Here is a 13,262-nt window from a genome sequence, read left to right as displayed (position 1 = left end):
ACTGAAGCATAGCATGGAGCCTTTACTAGGACAGGGGGGTGTGGGTTGATGATGGCACCCAGGGCAAGGAGAAGGGGCTGCCATTAGAATGGCAGAGGTCCTGGGAGTCTTGAGTCATCCACTGGGGACGGGAGTTAATGCTTGTTGGGGAGAGGTGGAGGGATGCGGATATCCTGGCCTCTCTCCAGACGCCGTTCACAGTCAATCAGGAAGTTTACTCCATCGATGACCAGCTGCACCAGCTCCACCTGGATGATACTGACCCTTGATCTCTGCTTCCCACAACCTGACTCTCTTTAGCGCTGATTTGCCTGCTCTGGGAACTCATTGCCAGTTTTCCCCCAGTCAACCTGAGTTTCATTTCAGATTCCATTACATTCTTGAGGCTCACTCCTTGTCAAATCACCCCCCACAGACCTATCCATAATCCCTGAGAATCTCACCTCTGACTTGCCCAGTCGGTCCAAATTAGAGATATCAAAGACACTGCCTGTGGCAGCTGTGTCTACTCCTCCAGTTCCACGTTTTTGGAGCCTTAGGTTCTCGAGGATCTTTGGGAAGCGGCTATCCTAGAGGGGAGATAGAGATTTGGGGGCAGGGTCAATAGTCTGAGATTGGTCCTACCTGAAAGAGCCCTGAAGCTGCCCAGAGCTCTTTCCCTTGACTCTTGAGCTACAATGGCTGCTCCTTCCCAAAGTGTACACTCCCTTTTCCACCCCACATGGCCACTTCCTCCCTCACACTTCTCTCTAGCCCAACTCCTTTACTTTGCTCAGCAGGGGCAGTTTGATGTGCACTCCTGCCCGAAGTCCAGTGCCCAGGTTAGACGGACAGGTCAAGATGTATCCCAGACGCTCATTCCACATGAACTCCCAGCCACGCTCCTGGATCAGCCGCTCCACCTGCGTGCACAAAGCCTCCATTAGTGACATGTCAGGGCTGTGCAAACCCTCCCTTAGCTGGACCCACAGGAGCTCTAGAAATATGTCTAGAACCAAAGATTTGGGATGTGAAAGAATGACACTGCTTTTTTTTTTTTTTGGTGGAAATGGCTCATTATTATCATGCATAAAAGATATTTTTGATGTTGCAAGCCCATCATGATGAGATTGTGCAAAAATATCCTGTGTGGAAGAAGAGAAACTTCAGGGAATGATGTGCTAAGGATGATCTGGGGAGATGAACGGAGGTGGTAAACTGAACTGAGAAAGGATTGATTATTCAGGGAGTTCTGCATGCATTGACATCTTTACTTTGCTAATGAGCTAGAGCTTGGAAGAATTCTTTCAGCCAGAAAATGAGGGTGTAGGCTTTGCAACAGGAAGAGGCAAGAGAGCCTGTTAGCTGTGGAAAAAGAGAAAGCAGAAAGGTGAAAATGGAGCAGAAGAGCTGGACTCATACTTGTGGAGGGTGGGAGAGGAGTGTGGGAAGCGTGTTCTTGTTCCACTTAAACATCCCAATCATGAAGATGACCACTAGAGTTGAAAAGACTGGAGACCTGCCAGGGTAATGTTCGTGAAGACCACTACGTAACCTAAGGGGGACCCTGTTCATAGTTCAGAAAGACCCATGGCATGGGGGATATTATAATGCTGAACAAGAGGAAATCCTTCCATCTAGAATAATAACGCAGCTAACACTTGTGAACTTTTACTATGGGCCACATGCTTTATATGCATTATCTCACTTAATCCCCACCACTTAAATGTACGAAGTCTTCTTACCCCAGTTTTACAGATGAGAATACTAAGACATATAAAAAGTACTTCCCTACCCACTTCAGTGGGTCAAAGATATGTTACCTATTACCCGCTAAAAATAATAGGAACCTCCCAGCTAAGATTCTAAAAGGAGGAGAGTTCTTTCCCTTTACAAGTCCAAAACAGAACTGTATATATGAGACCATACAATAAGGATTGGATTAATGGGAATTTCTAATCTAGACTCAAATATGGAGACCTAATTCCTATAGGACTGAGGATTCAGTTCAACCCCTCACGTAGAGCCACACAGTCTGGAACTTAAACCATTCCATCTTCCACCTTCCCTGTTTTCCCTCCCATTCAGCTTAAAATCTAGACATGCTACTTTAGTAAGAAGGACAGAATCTAGAGTAAAGGCCTACCTTGGCTCAGAAATGGGTGGTTACATGAGAATCACGAACATACCAACCCCTCACTCCTTATATCTGTCCAAGCTTAAACCTTCCTCTTATATCTGCACATTCCACCACATGCCCCCCAGGCACTGACTCACCATCTCAATTCCTTCTTTGCATTATTTGGCAACTGCTTTGTTTACTTCCTTAGATTGCTGACATTCTTTCTCTCTTCCTATTCTTAAGATGACCATACCCAGATTTATGTATACCTGGTCCATGTATACCAAGACCATATGCCCTGGACAGTTCTGATTTATACCTATTGTCCTACTAGAGTGATTGGTGGTAATCTCTTTCACTATGAAAAGTGTCCTGGGTTGTTGATAAATTATATCCCCATCTACATATTCTAGTTTCTTCCTTAAGTCCTCTCAGCTAGTTCCCTTATACATTCTTCTCCAACCTCTTTGAGGCCTCTGCAGAATCTTTCAAACACTTTCTTCATGTTGCCACCCTTCTCCATGGAGATGACCCGTGTATGATCCTCCTCATTCACCCAGATCAAGAAGCTCTTTTCATTGTTGTGCCTGAAGGCAGGAGAGAGGGAGGAACTGGAATTAAGAGGGAAGGCAAGGGAGAGATAGAGGAAAAAGGGGCACTTTTAGGAGCCTGGGGTAAGCTAAGCCTCATACCAGATTCCACGTGCATCCGGCCAGTCTCGAGCCATTCCTGCTGCGGTCAATAATGGAGATACAGGCTTATCAAACAGGAAGTGGTCCTGAGGAGAGTAAAAGGACTTGGGTTAAGAATCTACACAGTAGCCCCCGGGAAGCCCATCTACCTCATCTGGCCCAGCCTCCCTTGATTCTCTTGTCTTTCTATCTGCCCCCCTTGCCCAGCTCCCTCTCAAAGCCTCTCACATCAATTAGCTGCTGCTGCTCAGCCTCTGTCATCTCACTGAGCCGATAGTAGCGTCCAGCCAGGTCACCCTTCAGGCCACTCAGCGCATCCACGACCACACGTTCCACCTCTCGTCGCTCTGCCCGAGTACAGGCTGGAGGCAGGCTGAGTCCCCGGATACTCCGACCAGTTCTGACTCTTGAGGACAATACATACCTCTCATCAAAGTAGCCAGAACGGATCTGGAGAATAGTAGAAATTAAGGTAAGTCACAGAAACAAGGTGGATGGGAGCTGAGGGCCTTGGGAAGGACAGACCATAAGGACTAGAGGAGTCTTCATTGCCTGCACTGGAAGGACAGCCCATTGGGCAAGCATGCCAACTGAAGGGGCATTCATTGTGAACCCTCCCCCACACTGCCCACCTTGGGGTGTGGCCGTTCTCAACGCCCGCTCCTCTCCACAGCGGCTGCTCCTTAACATACAACTCTTTCCCCACACTGAGACTTGAAAGCTCAGCAGTATAATGACTATGAGTCAGAGAATAATTATGGTGGAAGGGACTGGAGAAAACAGTATGTTGTACAAAAGGCAATGCAAATCAGAAGTGGGATATTTAACCTACCTTGCTGGCATCCAGGTCGGTGGTATGTTTCATCGTTCGGGGGTCATATCCATTGTGTCGCTCTTGGATCACAGGGTCAAACAGCTCAGCAAATACCTGAGGGGGAGTTGAGAGGGAGAAGGTGGTTAAGGAGAGGGAACCCCTTCCCAAGCTTTCACTGTGGATTGATTTCACCGGGTCAGAAAACATGAGTATGGATGGTCCAGTCTTAAGGGAAAGTGAGGGGCTTCAGGGGGAAGGAACTGGGATTGCCGGGAAGATGAACAGGGTTTTACCGGGAAACTCTGGGGCCCCCTACCTCATAGGTCTCCTCATCACCAGCTACCATGCCCACAGTCTTGATGAAGGGGTGGCCAGGGTTGTCCACGCCAGTCTGGATACACTGATCTAGCGTCCAGCCAGTGGGTGTGGTCTTGTCGCAGAGCCGGGCATAGACTGCCGGGGTCAGGTGACTGGCCATGCAGTTGTTGTGCTTTCGGAGGTCTGGGTACTCAGCACTAGGGAGGGGGTACCTAGTAACCATGGAGGGAGGGCACAGGGGCCTGGACCCAGTGCACTCAGCTGGGAGCATGCCTGGCTTTGCTCCTTGGGAGGAGGGGAGGCTAGAGCTGGGCTAAATCTTGGTAATCTCATTAGGGACTTTCAGGATCTATTCTTTCCCAAGAGTTCTAGCTTCCTCTGGCTGGAGGCTCAGTTCTCCCATATCTGCTCCGTTCTTTTCTCCCATGGAAGCAGCATTAGGGATGGGGGAGGGGAAAGACTAAGGAGGGGAATTCAGGAAACCGGAGAGAACAGCAGGAAAGGGAGATGGAGGAGAGCGGAAAGGATAGTTCCTGGTCTCTCAATTAGGAATTTGAGCAGAGTAGGTGCAGCCAGAACTCGCAGGGCCAGAGCTGGCCTTGGGGACGGGAACTGCGGGTTCCAAGTCCCCGGGAATGCTTTCACCTTATGGTTTTGGCCTCCCCTCACCGCCACCCCATTGAGGTTTCCAGACTGCACAGCGCCCCACTCCAGAACCTGCGTGATTATACCCCTTCTCCATTGCCCAGATTCTCATCTCCACCCCTATCACCACCTGCCTGACCTTCCCCCCTCCCTCCCTCCCCCGGAGCGCCTGAGACACTGGTACCTCGGGGGATACAGCCTCCGCCGTTCACTGGCGGCTCGAACAGGTTCCGATCGGAGTAGAAACCCAGCGGCGAGAGAACCAGCTCCAGCCAAAGCCAGGAGCCTGAGCCCGGGGCGGGCAGACAGCAGACGAGAGAAGGGACCAGCCATGGCTTGAGGGTCTGCCTACGGAATCTCAGGGCAGGAGCTGCTGGCTCAGGACAGGATCCGGGAGGAGGGGGGCGATGCAGACAGGCTGAGAGCCGGAGCTGAGTGCGAGGCTGGAGCCGAAATAGGGGCTGGCGTAGAGGCTGGAGCGGGAGTGAAAGCCGGTACCGATCAGACTGCAGGAGAGGCGCAATGAGCTAGCGGCAGGCGGGCGCAGGAGAAGGCAGCGCTGCAGTCTCCAGGGGTGGGGCTCGTGCAGGCCCCGCCTTCCCGCCTGCCACCGCGCTAGGTGTGCGGGGGCAGAGGTAGGCACCACCCCCCCAGGTAGATTAGGGAGACTGGTCATTTGCAGCCTTAGGCCCAGGAATGGGCCCACCTGAGGTGAGGCTGCCCAGATTTCAGCACCAAGAGGAGGACAGCACCCAAGGGGCCCGACGAAACCCTAACACCCTTCCCCTAAGCCTCTCGGTTTCATCGGAACCCTCCGTTCGTCGCCCCGTTGGGTGGAAGAGGGGGACATTGCCCAACCTGCTCTCGTTTTTTTTCGGCCTGCCCCTGCAACCTTTCTGTCTCCCGAGGAGAGGTGGCCTCGGGGAACCCGTGGCATAAACAGATACCAGGGGAAGACACAGAGAAAGCACACAGGCAGACACTGAGAAAGACAGTCCCGCTGGCTCAAGGTCACCCCTTCCTTAGAACCAGGAAGAGCACCAAGGCTCCTCCCTGTCACACCTGTGCAAGTCTCCTTACAAGGTTATGGAAAGATTCCCTGAGAGACATCGGGGAAACACCAACTCTTACTCCATCTAGCTGTTTTCCCCACCCCCATCCCACCTTGCCCCCAAGTCTGAAGCCCTGCTGTGTCCTTCCTCCGCTTCTCAGGATCCCCCACTTTTACCCCCTCCTCCATCCTCCTCTCCATTTCTTACTTCACCTTTGATCTCTTCTCAGCGAATTTTCCAGGCTGGGACCTATTTGCTGATCACAGGACTCCCTCTGAGTATTCTCGGCAGGCTTGCCTACCTCCTGTCTGTGCTGGGCGTGGGGCTGGAGTTGGGCAGGGAATTTTGTTTCCTCCTCCTCCTCCTCCTCCTCCCCTCCTCTCTGTAGCTCCCAGTTCCTGAGCTGAAGGGGAGTGTAAGGAGAGGTGTAGGGTGTGGTGAGATGACGGGGTGTAGGAAGGGAACAGGCAGGCACAGGTCTCTAACCACCACATGTGTTTCCTCTCTTGGCTCCCTAATGCTGTTTAATCCAGAGTGTAAGGAGGAGGGGTGTCCAAGGACAAAGGGTCACCAAGGAATCTCTGCGTTCCTCCTGGTCCCTTCTCCTCCTCTCTTCTCACATGGTGCATATTCAGATTTTAGAGGGTTTTGTTCCTGATCTCCAAGTATGACTTGGGTGTGACTTGACCTTTGTCCTGGCAGAAGGAAAATGAATGCTTGGAGCTGAAATAGAGATGTGAGCTTCAGTATGGAGGCTCAGTTAAGGTGGGGTAGGCATGGGGGCATTAGTCCAGTCTTTCAGCTATCTTGATGTACTCATAAGACAGTAAGAAATTTGTTCATCTTAAGAGAGTTTTTGAGAAAAAGAAATCCTCTTCACCTTGTCCTCTGGCCTCACTGATGAGACCCCATTCCATCCGTTTCCTCTCATTTCATTTCATTCCTCTCAGGCTTCCCTAGTGCTCCTTTTCCTGCCTTCCTCATGTGGGTATCCTTAGAACCTCTGTTCTCGGTCCATCAATTCCTTCTCCTGCTAAGAGAGTAATTATCAGGATTAGATGGAGTCTTGCAGTTGTGTTACCTGAAAACTGGGTTCACCTTTTGGTGGGTATCAAGCCATTAGACACAACCAAGGTGAAAAACAGAGAAAGGAAGGACTTATTATTACTTGCTGCAAGTAAGTGGGACCCTGGGGATCTCTCCCAAAGCAATGTCTCCCCAAACGGCAAAGTTGGTGAATTTTTAAGCTATGGGTATTTGTATACTCTTAAAGAGGTGAGACCAAGCAGGACCCGGGGTAGGGGTCCTGGGCATGGAAGTCTTACTGTGTCCCCCATTTCTTGATTGTTGGAAATAGGCTTCAGCTCCCAAGAACTTCCCCGGGTTCCAAAGGGTAGATCCAAATAGTTGCTAGTCAAGGAAGGGAGGGGAAGCAGAAACAAAGGAGGAACAATAAAAAACTATAGTGCAGGTGAAACAGTTTACCTCAGATTGGGACTTGAACTCATGTACCAGGACTCAAACTTAGCCAAAAGCCAGTCTGGGACTTGAACCCACATGGCTGGGACACAAACCCAGCCAATGGTCTTCCAACTGAAGTCACAGAACTGGTTTCAGCACTTAATGAGGCTCAGGTTCTTGATATCTTATCACAGAAAGAATTCAATGAGAGACAAAGTGATAAGAAGTGGATTTATTCAGAGAGAAACACAGTCCACTGAGTGTGGGCCTTCAGAAGAGGGCAAGTGAAGCATCAAAATGTAGTGTGATTAGCTTTTAAGTGTTAGTTGCTCAGTTGTGTCGACTCTTTGCGACTCCTTGGACTGCAGCCTGCCAGGATCCTTTGTCCATGGAATTCTCCAGGCAAGAATACTGGAGTGGATAGCCATTCCCTTCTCCAGGTGATCTTCCCAACCCAGGGATCGAACCCAGGTCTCCTGCACTGCAGGCTGATTCTTTACCATCTGAGCCACCAGGGGACAGCCCCCCTGGTTAGCTTTTATGGGCTGGGTAATTTCAAAGGCTAATGAATGTGAGGATTATTCCAACTATTTGGGGGGAAGGGGTGGAGATTTCCAGTCATTGGGCTACCACCCACTTTTGATCTTTGATGGTTGACCTTGGAACTGTCATGGAACCTCTGGGTGTGTCATTTAGCTTGCTGATGTGTTACTAGGAGGGAGTGTATACTGAAGATCAAGGCTTCCCTCGTGGCTCAGAGGTTAAACGTCTGCCTGCAATACGGGAAACCTGGGTTCGATCCCTGGGTTGGGAAGATCCCCTGGAGAAGGAAATGGCAACCCACTCCAGTATCCTTGCCTGTAGAATCCCATGGACTGAGGAGCTTGGAGGGCTACAGTCCACAGGGTCGCAAAGAGTCAGACCTGACTGAGCGACTTCACTTCATACTGAAATCAGTTTATGTTGTGACCTCAGGCTATGTCATTCTTTAAAGGTTGTGCCCTGCCTCCTTCCCTTCTGTTTCACAGGGGCTTCCCTGGTGGTTCAGTGGTAAAGAACCTGCCTGCCAATGCAGGTGGAAGGTCCCATCCCCCAGGTGGAAGATCCCTGGTCTGGGAAGATTCCACATGCTGCGGGACAACTAAACCCAGGAGCTGCAACTACTGAAGCCCTCTGCTCTAGAGCCTGTGCTCTGCGGCAAGAGGTGGTAGGGGTGGGGGTTTAGTCCCTAAGTCATATCTGACCCTTAGATACAACCCCATGTAACCTGTAACCTGTCAGGCTCCTTTGTCCGTGGGATTTCTCAGGAAAGAATACTGGAGTGGGTTGCCATTTCCTCCTCTAGGGCATCTTCCCGACCCAGGGATCAAACCCTCATTGGATTCTTTACTGCTGAGCCACCATTCCCTGGTGACCCAGCAAGAGAGGCCACCGCAATGAGAAGCCTGCACACTGCAACTAGAGGGTAACCCCTGCTGGCCACAACTAGAGAACAGCCCACATAGCAGTGACGACCCAGAACAGCCAAATACATTTTTAAAAATTATATATATATAAACTATAGTGCAGCAGTTAAAGTAGGATCCTGGTTTCTCCTAAAGGAATATACATAACAATATGCTTAGTTCTACAGGAACAAAGCCTCCTCCCTTGCCAGTTACCTAGTGGCAAGTTGATTACACTGGACTCAGTGAATCTGCCTGCCAATGCTGGAGACATGGGTTTGATTTTCCCTGGTTGGGAAGATCACCTGGAGGAGGAAATGGCAACCTATTCCGGTATTTGTGCCAGGAAAATCCCATGGACAGAGGAGCCTGGTGGGCTACAGTCCATGGGGTTGCAAAGAATTGGACACAACTGAGTGACCGAGTACACACACAAGCCACCTCCCAACCCCACCCCCAGGTGGAAGACGGTAACTTCAGGCTGAATAACAGATTCCTGGAGCACTGCCCTATTACCTCACCACTCACCAATCAGAGGAAAGTAACATACCTGCAGCCCTCACCCGGAATTTTGCCTATAAAACCTTTTCCTCGAAAACCTTCGAAGCATTTGGGGTTTGGGGGCATGTGTCACCTGTTCTCTTTGCTTGGCCTTGCAATAAAACTTTCTCTGTTCCAATCTCTGGCCTTTCAGTTTGGCCTCACAGAGCTTCCGGCACACAAACTTGCTTTGTAAAAGAACTTGGAATTGTCTTGACCAGGGAAACCTGAGTGAGGATGCAAAGATAACAATACAAACACATGCAAAAGGCTTTCATGTAATCAGTACCCTGTGAGTTAGAGTTTCCAGTCCTACTCTCTCACAAGTGAGAAAAGAGAGGCTGAGGGAAATTCACTGACTTGTCCAAGGCTGCACAGGAGTCTGTCCATTTTATTGTCTCCTTTTAAGTCTCTCTTCCATCTCTCAAATTTCTGATTTGTCTCTGTTTTTGTCTCCAGAACCACTTTCACTCTTCTGTTAACATTTGCAATGTACATTTATTGGATCCCTAGTGTGTTGAAAATCAGAGACATTACTCTGCTGACAAAAGTCTGTATAGTTAAGGCTATGGTCTTCCCAGTGGTCACATGTGGTTGTGACAGCTGGACCATAAAGAAGGCAGAATACCAAAGAATCGATGCCTTTGAACTGTGGTGCTGGAGGACTCCTGAAAGTCCCTTGGACAGTAAAGCGATCAAACCAGTCAATCTTAAGGGAGATCAACCCTGAATATTCACGGGAAGGACTGATGCTGAAGCTGGAGCTCCAGTATTTTGGTCATCTGATGCTAACAGACAACTCACTGAAGAAGTCCCTGATTTGGGGGAAAACTGAAGGCAGAAGGAGAAGAGGGCATCAGAGAATGAGATGGCTGGAGGGCATCACCGATGCAATGGACATGAACTTGGACAAACTCCAGGAGATGGTGAGGGACAGGGAGACCTGGCATGCTGCAGTCCATGGGGTCACAAAGAGCTGGACACGACTGGGCGACTGAACAACGACCACCACCACATGTATCATATCCCGTTTTATTTTACAAGACAAACAGAAGACCTGGTTTTGTCCTCAAGGAGGTGCAATGGCAACAGACTCTGCCTTTTTCTCTGCATCTTGCTCCCCCCACCCCTCACTTCATCTCACTGGAAAGTCTCTAAGAGATCAAGCGTATGGACTGTGGCGACGCAGTTAGAAATCGGAGAAAGAACGTCAGGTTGCACTTCCTCCCTAGAGCCACTAGAGGCCACCCGCCTCCGCGCAGAAGCGCCGGCCAACGCAGCCTGACTCCGCAGCCGGTGCGCGCCCTCCGCTGATTGGTGGCACCGAAGAGAAGTTGCGCTTTGATTGGGCCGCTGTCAGGTGTCGCTGCCGGCAGGTTCGGCTGCGCGAGCGCGGGGAGGCGGGTGAGTGAGGGCCCGGGGCGGTGGGGGAGTGGCTGGGGGCTGGGGGCGGTATCTGAGGGGGTGGGCTTGGGTGGAGTGGGCTCCGTTGGTGCTGAGGGCCCTGGTTGGTAGTGGCCGGGGGGCCGCTCTGGGAAGGGAGGCAGCCGAGAGGCCTCAATGTCAGCGAAGGGAGAGTGAGGCGGGGAAGGCGGGGGCGGGCAAAGGCTAGAGGAGTCAGGATGGGCGGTGGTAATCGGGACCGGGAGCGGAGTGAGGAGAGCGCGGAGGAGGGGGGTCCGCGAGAGAAGAGATGGGCGCGTGAGGTCTGCGTGAGGAAGAGGGGTCCTGCCGAGCCAGGGCGTCTGCAGGGGAGAGGGTCAGAGTGGGCAGGTCCGCGTGAGGCGAGGTGGGAGTGGAGTCGGACCGGAGAGCCGGCTGGAGGAAGGGGATTGTTGGAGAGAGGAGGGAGGTGACCCTGGAGGGAGGGCGCGTGGGGAGAGTGGCCCACAGACAGCCTGTGGAGGTGGGGGGTGGAAAGCACTGAGGGTTCCAAGTAAATTTGTTACCAAGTGCGGTGACTCATCGGGGTTTGAACGACTACCTAAGGTTGGGGAGGCAGTGAGGGAGAGGGTTAGTCGGATTGTTCATTGGATCAGTTGATCAGTGAAGGAGGAGAGAGCGGTAGTTCAGGGAGTCAAGGAAGAGTCATTTTAGCAAGTAGGAAAAAGAAAGCGATATGAGGGAGTTGATACAGAGAACAAGGGCATCAGCACATTTCATCGGTGGCAGAAAAAGGGTATGTATGAATCATTCAAGTCTGCATCCAAAACAAACAAACAAAACCTGTATCAAGTAGGAACTAAGGGGTCCACTGTTGAAGAAGGCAGTGTTGATGGTCTGAGGAGTTTTAACTGTGTTGGAAAGATTTCTGCCTGGACTCTGTACTGACGTTTCTCTTTCACCACTAATGGGGCCCTGCAACAAGTGCATGGTGGTTAAAGAAATTAGAGGACTAGGCAAGCAGCCCTAAATTCTAAGGGAGAAAGAAATTAACACAGTTTACCCTCCCTCAGTCAGTAAAGAATCTGCTCACAATGCAGGAGACCTGGGTTTGATTCCTGGGTCGGGAAAATCCTCTGGAGAAGGAAATGGCAACCCACTCCAGTATTCTTGCCTGGGAAATCCCTTGGACAGAGGAGCCTGGCAGGCTACAGTCCATGGGGTCACAAACAGTCGGACACAACTTAGGGACTAAACCACCTACCCTCCCTTCTGGGCTTCCCTGGTAGTTCAGTGGGTAAAGAATCTGCCTGCAATGCAGGAAGATTCCCCTGGAGAAGGGATGGGTATCCCCTCCTGTATTCTTGCCTGGAGAATTCCAGGGATGGAGGAGCTTGGCGGGCTACAGTCCATAGGGTCACAAAGTCAGAAGCGACTAAGCATGGCACAGAACCCTCCCTTCTATCCCCTCTCTTCAAACCTGGGTCTTCTGTGTTGCAGGCAGGTTCTTCAACATCTGAGCCACCAGGGAAAACACATCCCTTCTCTAGATCCAGTTTGACATAGATGTTCCTGAGGAGATTGTGCCCCTGCCCCTCCCTGTCCTTACCTACTGTCTCCTCCCTCCCTCCCTCTCTCCCTTCCACATTGCCCCAGTAAGACTTGCCCTTTAGCTGAGTGTAGGGTCTGAAGTTTTCTTTTGCAACAAAGTATTAGGAAAGAGAGAGGAGGAAGGGGAGAAGAGCACAGAAACCGGCTGTGGCTGTTGGAACACCGCGTTAAAGCCCAGCTTCTCCCAGAGGTACATCTAAATAAATCCTGGCTTATTTCATGGCTATTTCTGTCAGGCTTCTATTTCTGCTTTGTTAACTATGAATTTAGACCTTTCATGTTCCTTCAGCTCCACATTTGTGAACACATTTTCCTTTGCTATTCTATTACCATCTCCTGTTAGAGAGTTAAAATAGAACTTCAAGAATGTGATAGTGTACATTCAGTAGCAAACCAGGAAGGGCTTAGTGGCAGAAAGTGTGAAGGGTTAGGAATCTTAGACATAGAAAAAGCTCCTGCTTCGGAGAAAGGATAAAGCCTGCCACAAACTTCGGCTTGCTTAAACTGTACAGGGACCTTGAGAATGTCACAAGTCATGGAAACTGGGTCAGGTCACTAGAATGGAATTCAAAGAAATAGCCTGTAATCAGGAGGGGTGTGTATGTGTAAGACCTGCGGTGCACAACTGGAAATGTTAAGTCTAAGGAGAGCGTTGTCTGGTGGTGGAACAACAGAGAAAAGCAGGTGGTGAAGACTAGAAAGGTCAGGATCTGTATAAAGATTAGCTGTGGCTTTCTAATCAAAGCTTCAGAGTTCACGTGAAGGGTAAGGATTTAAAATAAAAATACAGAAAGGAATTATTGAGGACTACTGTACAAGTCTATAAGACTAAATCATTCCATTTACTTAACGGAGTTTGTGGCTTTCATTAGATCCATTGGTCAGTATTTCTGAGAACTTTTGCAGAACGTAGAAAATTGATGATATGACTCAATTTCATTTTGGGAGAAAAGAATAACAGGTACTTCTGTTCCCACGATTTAGTATTAACAGATGTATCTAATTATGTATGCAGTCATAAACATTTGTAGTATTTTTATTTGTACAAGTAGAATTGTCCTTCATGTATATTTCTGCAGTTTGCATTTGGAAGCTATTCATGTTTTATATAGCTTTGATTCATTTTTTAAAAATTGAAGGATAATTTACAATGTGTGTTAATTTCAGGTGTACACCAAAATGATCCATATATATATATCC

General features: G+C 49.9%; 2 protein-coding genes across 17 annotated transcripts in view; one reads left to right on the top strand and one right to left on the bottom strand.

Moving 5' to 3' along the window:
- Positions 1-2: 2 nt before the first annotated feature.
- On the bottom strand, positions 3-6,146 carry CKMT1A (creatine kinase, mitochondrial 1A). 5 transcript variants are annotated; one of them, XM_005222116.5, is made up of 10 exons: positions 5,835-6,146; positions 4,755-5,043; positions 3,924-4,122; positions 3,626-3,721; positions 3,022-3,243; positions 2,794-2,879; positions 2,565-2,688; positions 768-902; positions 444-569; positions 3-248 (listed from the first exon to the last, which is right to left on the bottom strand). In XM_005222116.5, the coding sequence occupies exons 2-10, from the start codon at positions 4,901-4,903 to the stop codon at positions 135-137; spliced, it is 1,251 nt and encodes a 416-aa protein (XP_005222173.1). In that variant the 5' UTR covers positions 4,904-5,043; positions 5,835-6,146; the 3' UTR covers positions 3-134.
- Positions 6,147-10,439: 4,293 nt separating this feature from the next.
- The window catches only part of PPIP5K1 (diphosphoinositol pentakisphosphate kinase 1), a 40,059-nt gene continuing 37,236 nt past the window's right edge, over positions 10,440-13,262 (top strand). For 9 of the 12 annotated variants that reach the window (XM_024981711.2, XM_059879015.1, XM_024981710.2 and 6 more), the window contains exon 1: positions 10,440-10,472. The gene's annotated coding sequence lies outside the window, so the exon portion shown is untranslated. Of the gene's footprint in view, positions 11,248-12,140; positions 12,253-13,262 lie in introns of those variants that run through there. The other 3 variants (XM_059879012.1, XM_059879017.1, XM_059879014.1) reach the window with 3 other exon arrangements.

Source organism: Bos taurus, chromosome 21 (genome assembly GCF_002263795.3).
Source record: "Bos taurus isolate L1 Dominette 01449 registration number 42190680 breed Hereford chromosome 21, ARS-UCD2.0, whole genome shotgun sequence".
Lineage (NCBI taxonomy): Eukaryota > Metazoa > Chordata > Mammalia > Artiodactyla > Bovidae > Bos > Bos taurus.
The sequence above is the reverse complement of the archived record's forward strand: the minus strand, read 5'-3'. Positions and strand labels throughout refer to the sequence as shown.

Coding starts and splice junctions, on each gene's coding strand:
- CKMT1A (XM_005222116.5), bottom strand. CDS start 4,903: ATGGCTGGTCCCTTCTCTCGTCTGCTGTCTGCCCGCCCCGGGCTCAGG. Junction 2,880..3,021: donor AGCAGCAGCAGCTAATTGAT/GTGAGAGGCTTT, acceptor TACTCTCCTCAG/GACCACTTCCTGTTTGATAA. Junction 249..443: donor ACCGACTGGGCAAGTCAGAG/GTGAGATTCTCA, acceptor AGTATCATCCAG/GTGGAGCTGGTGCAGCTGGT.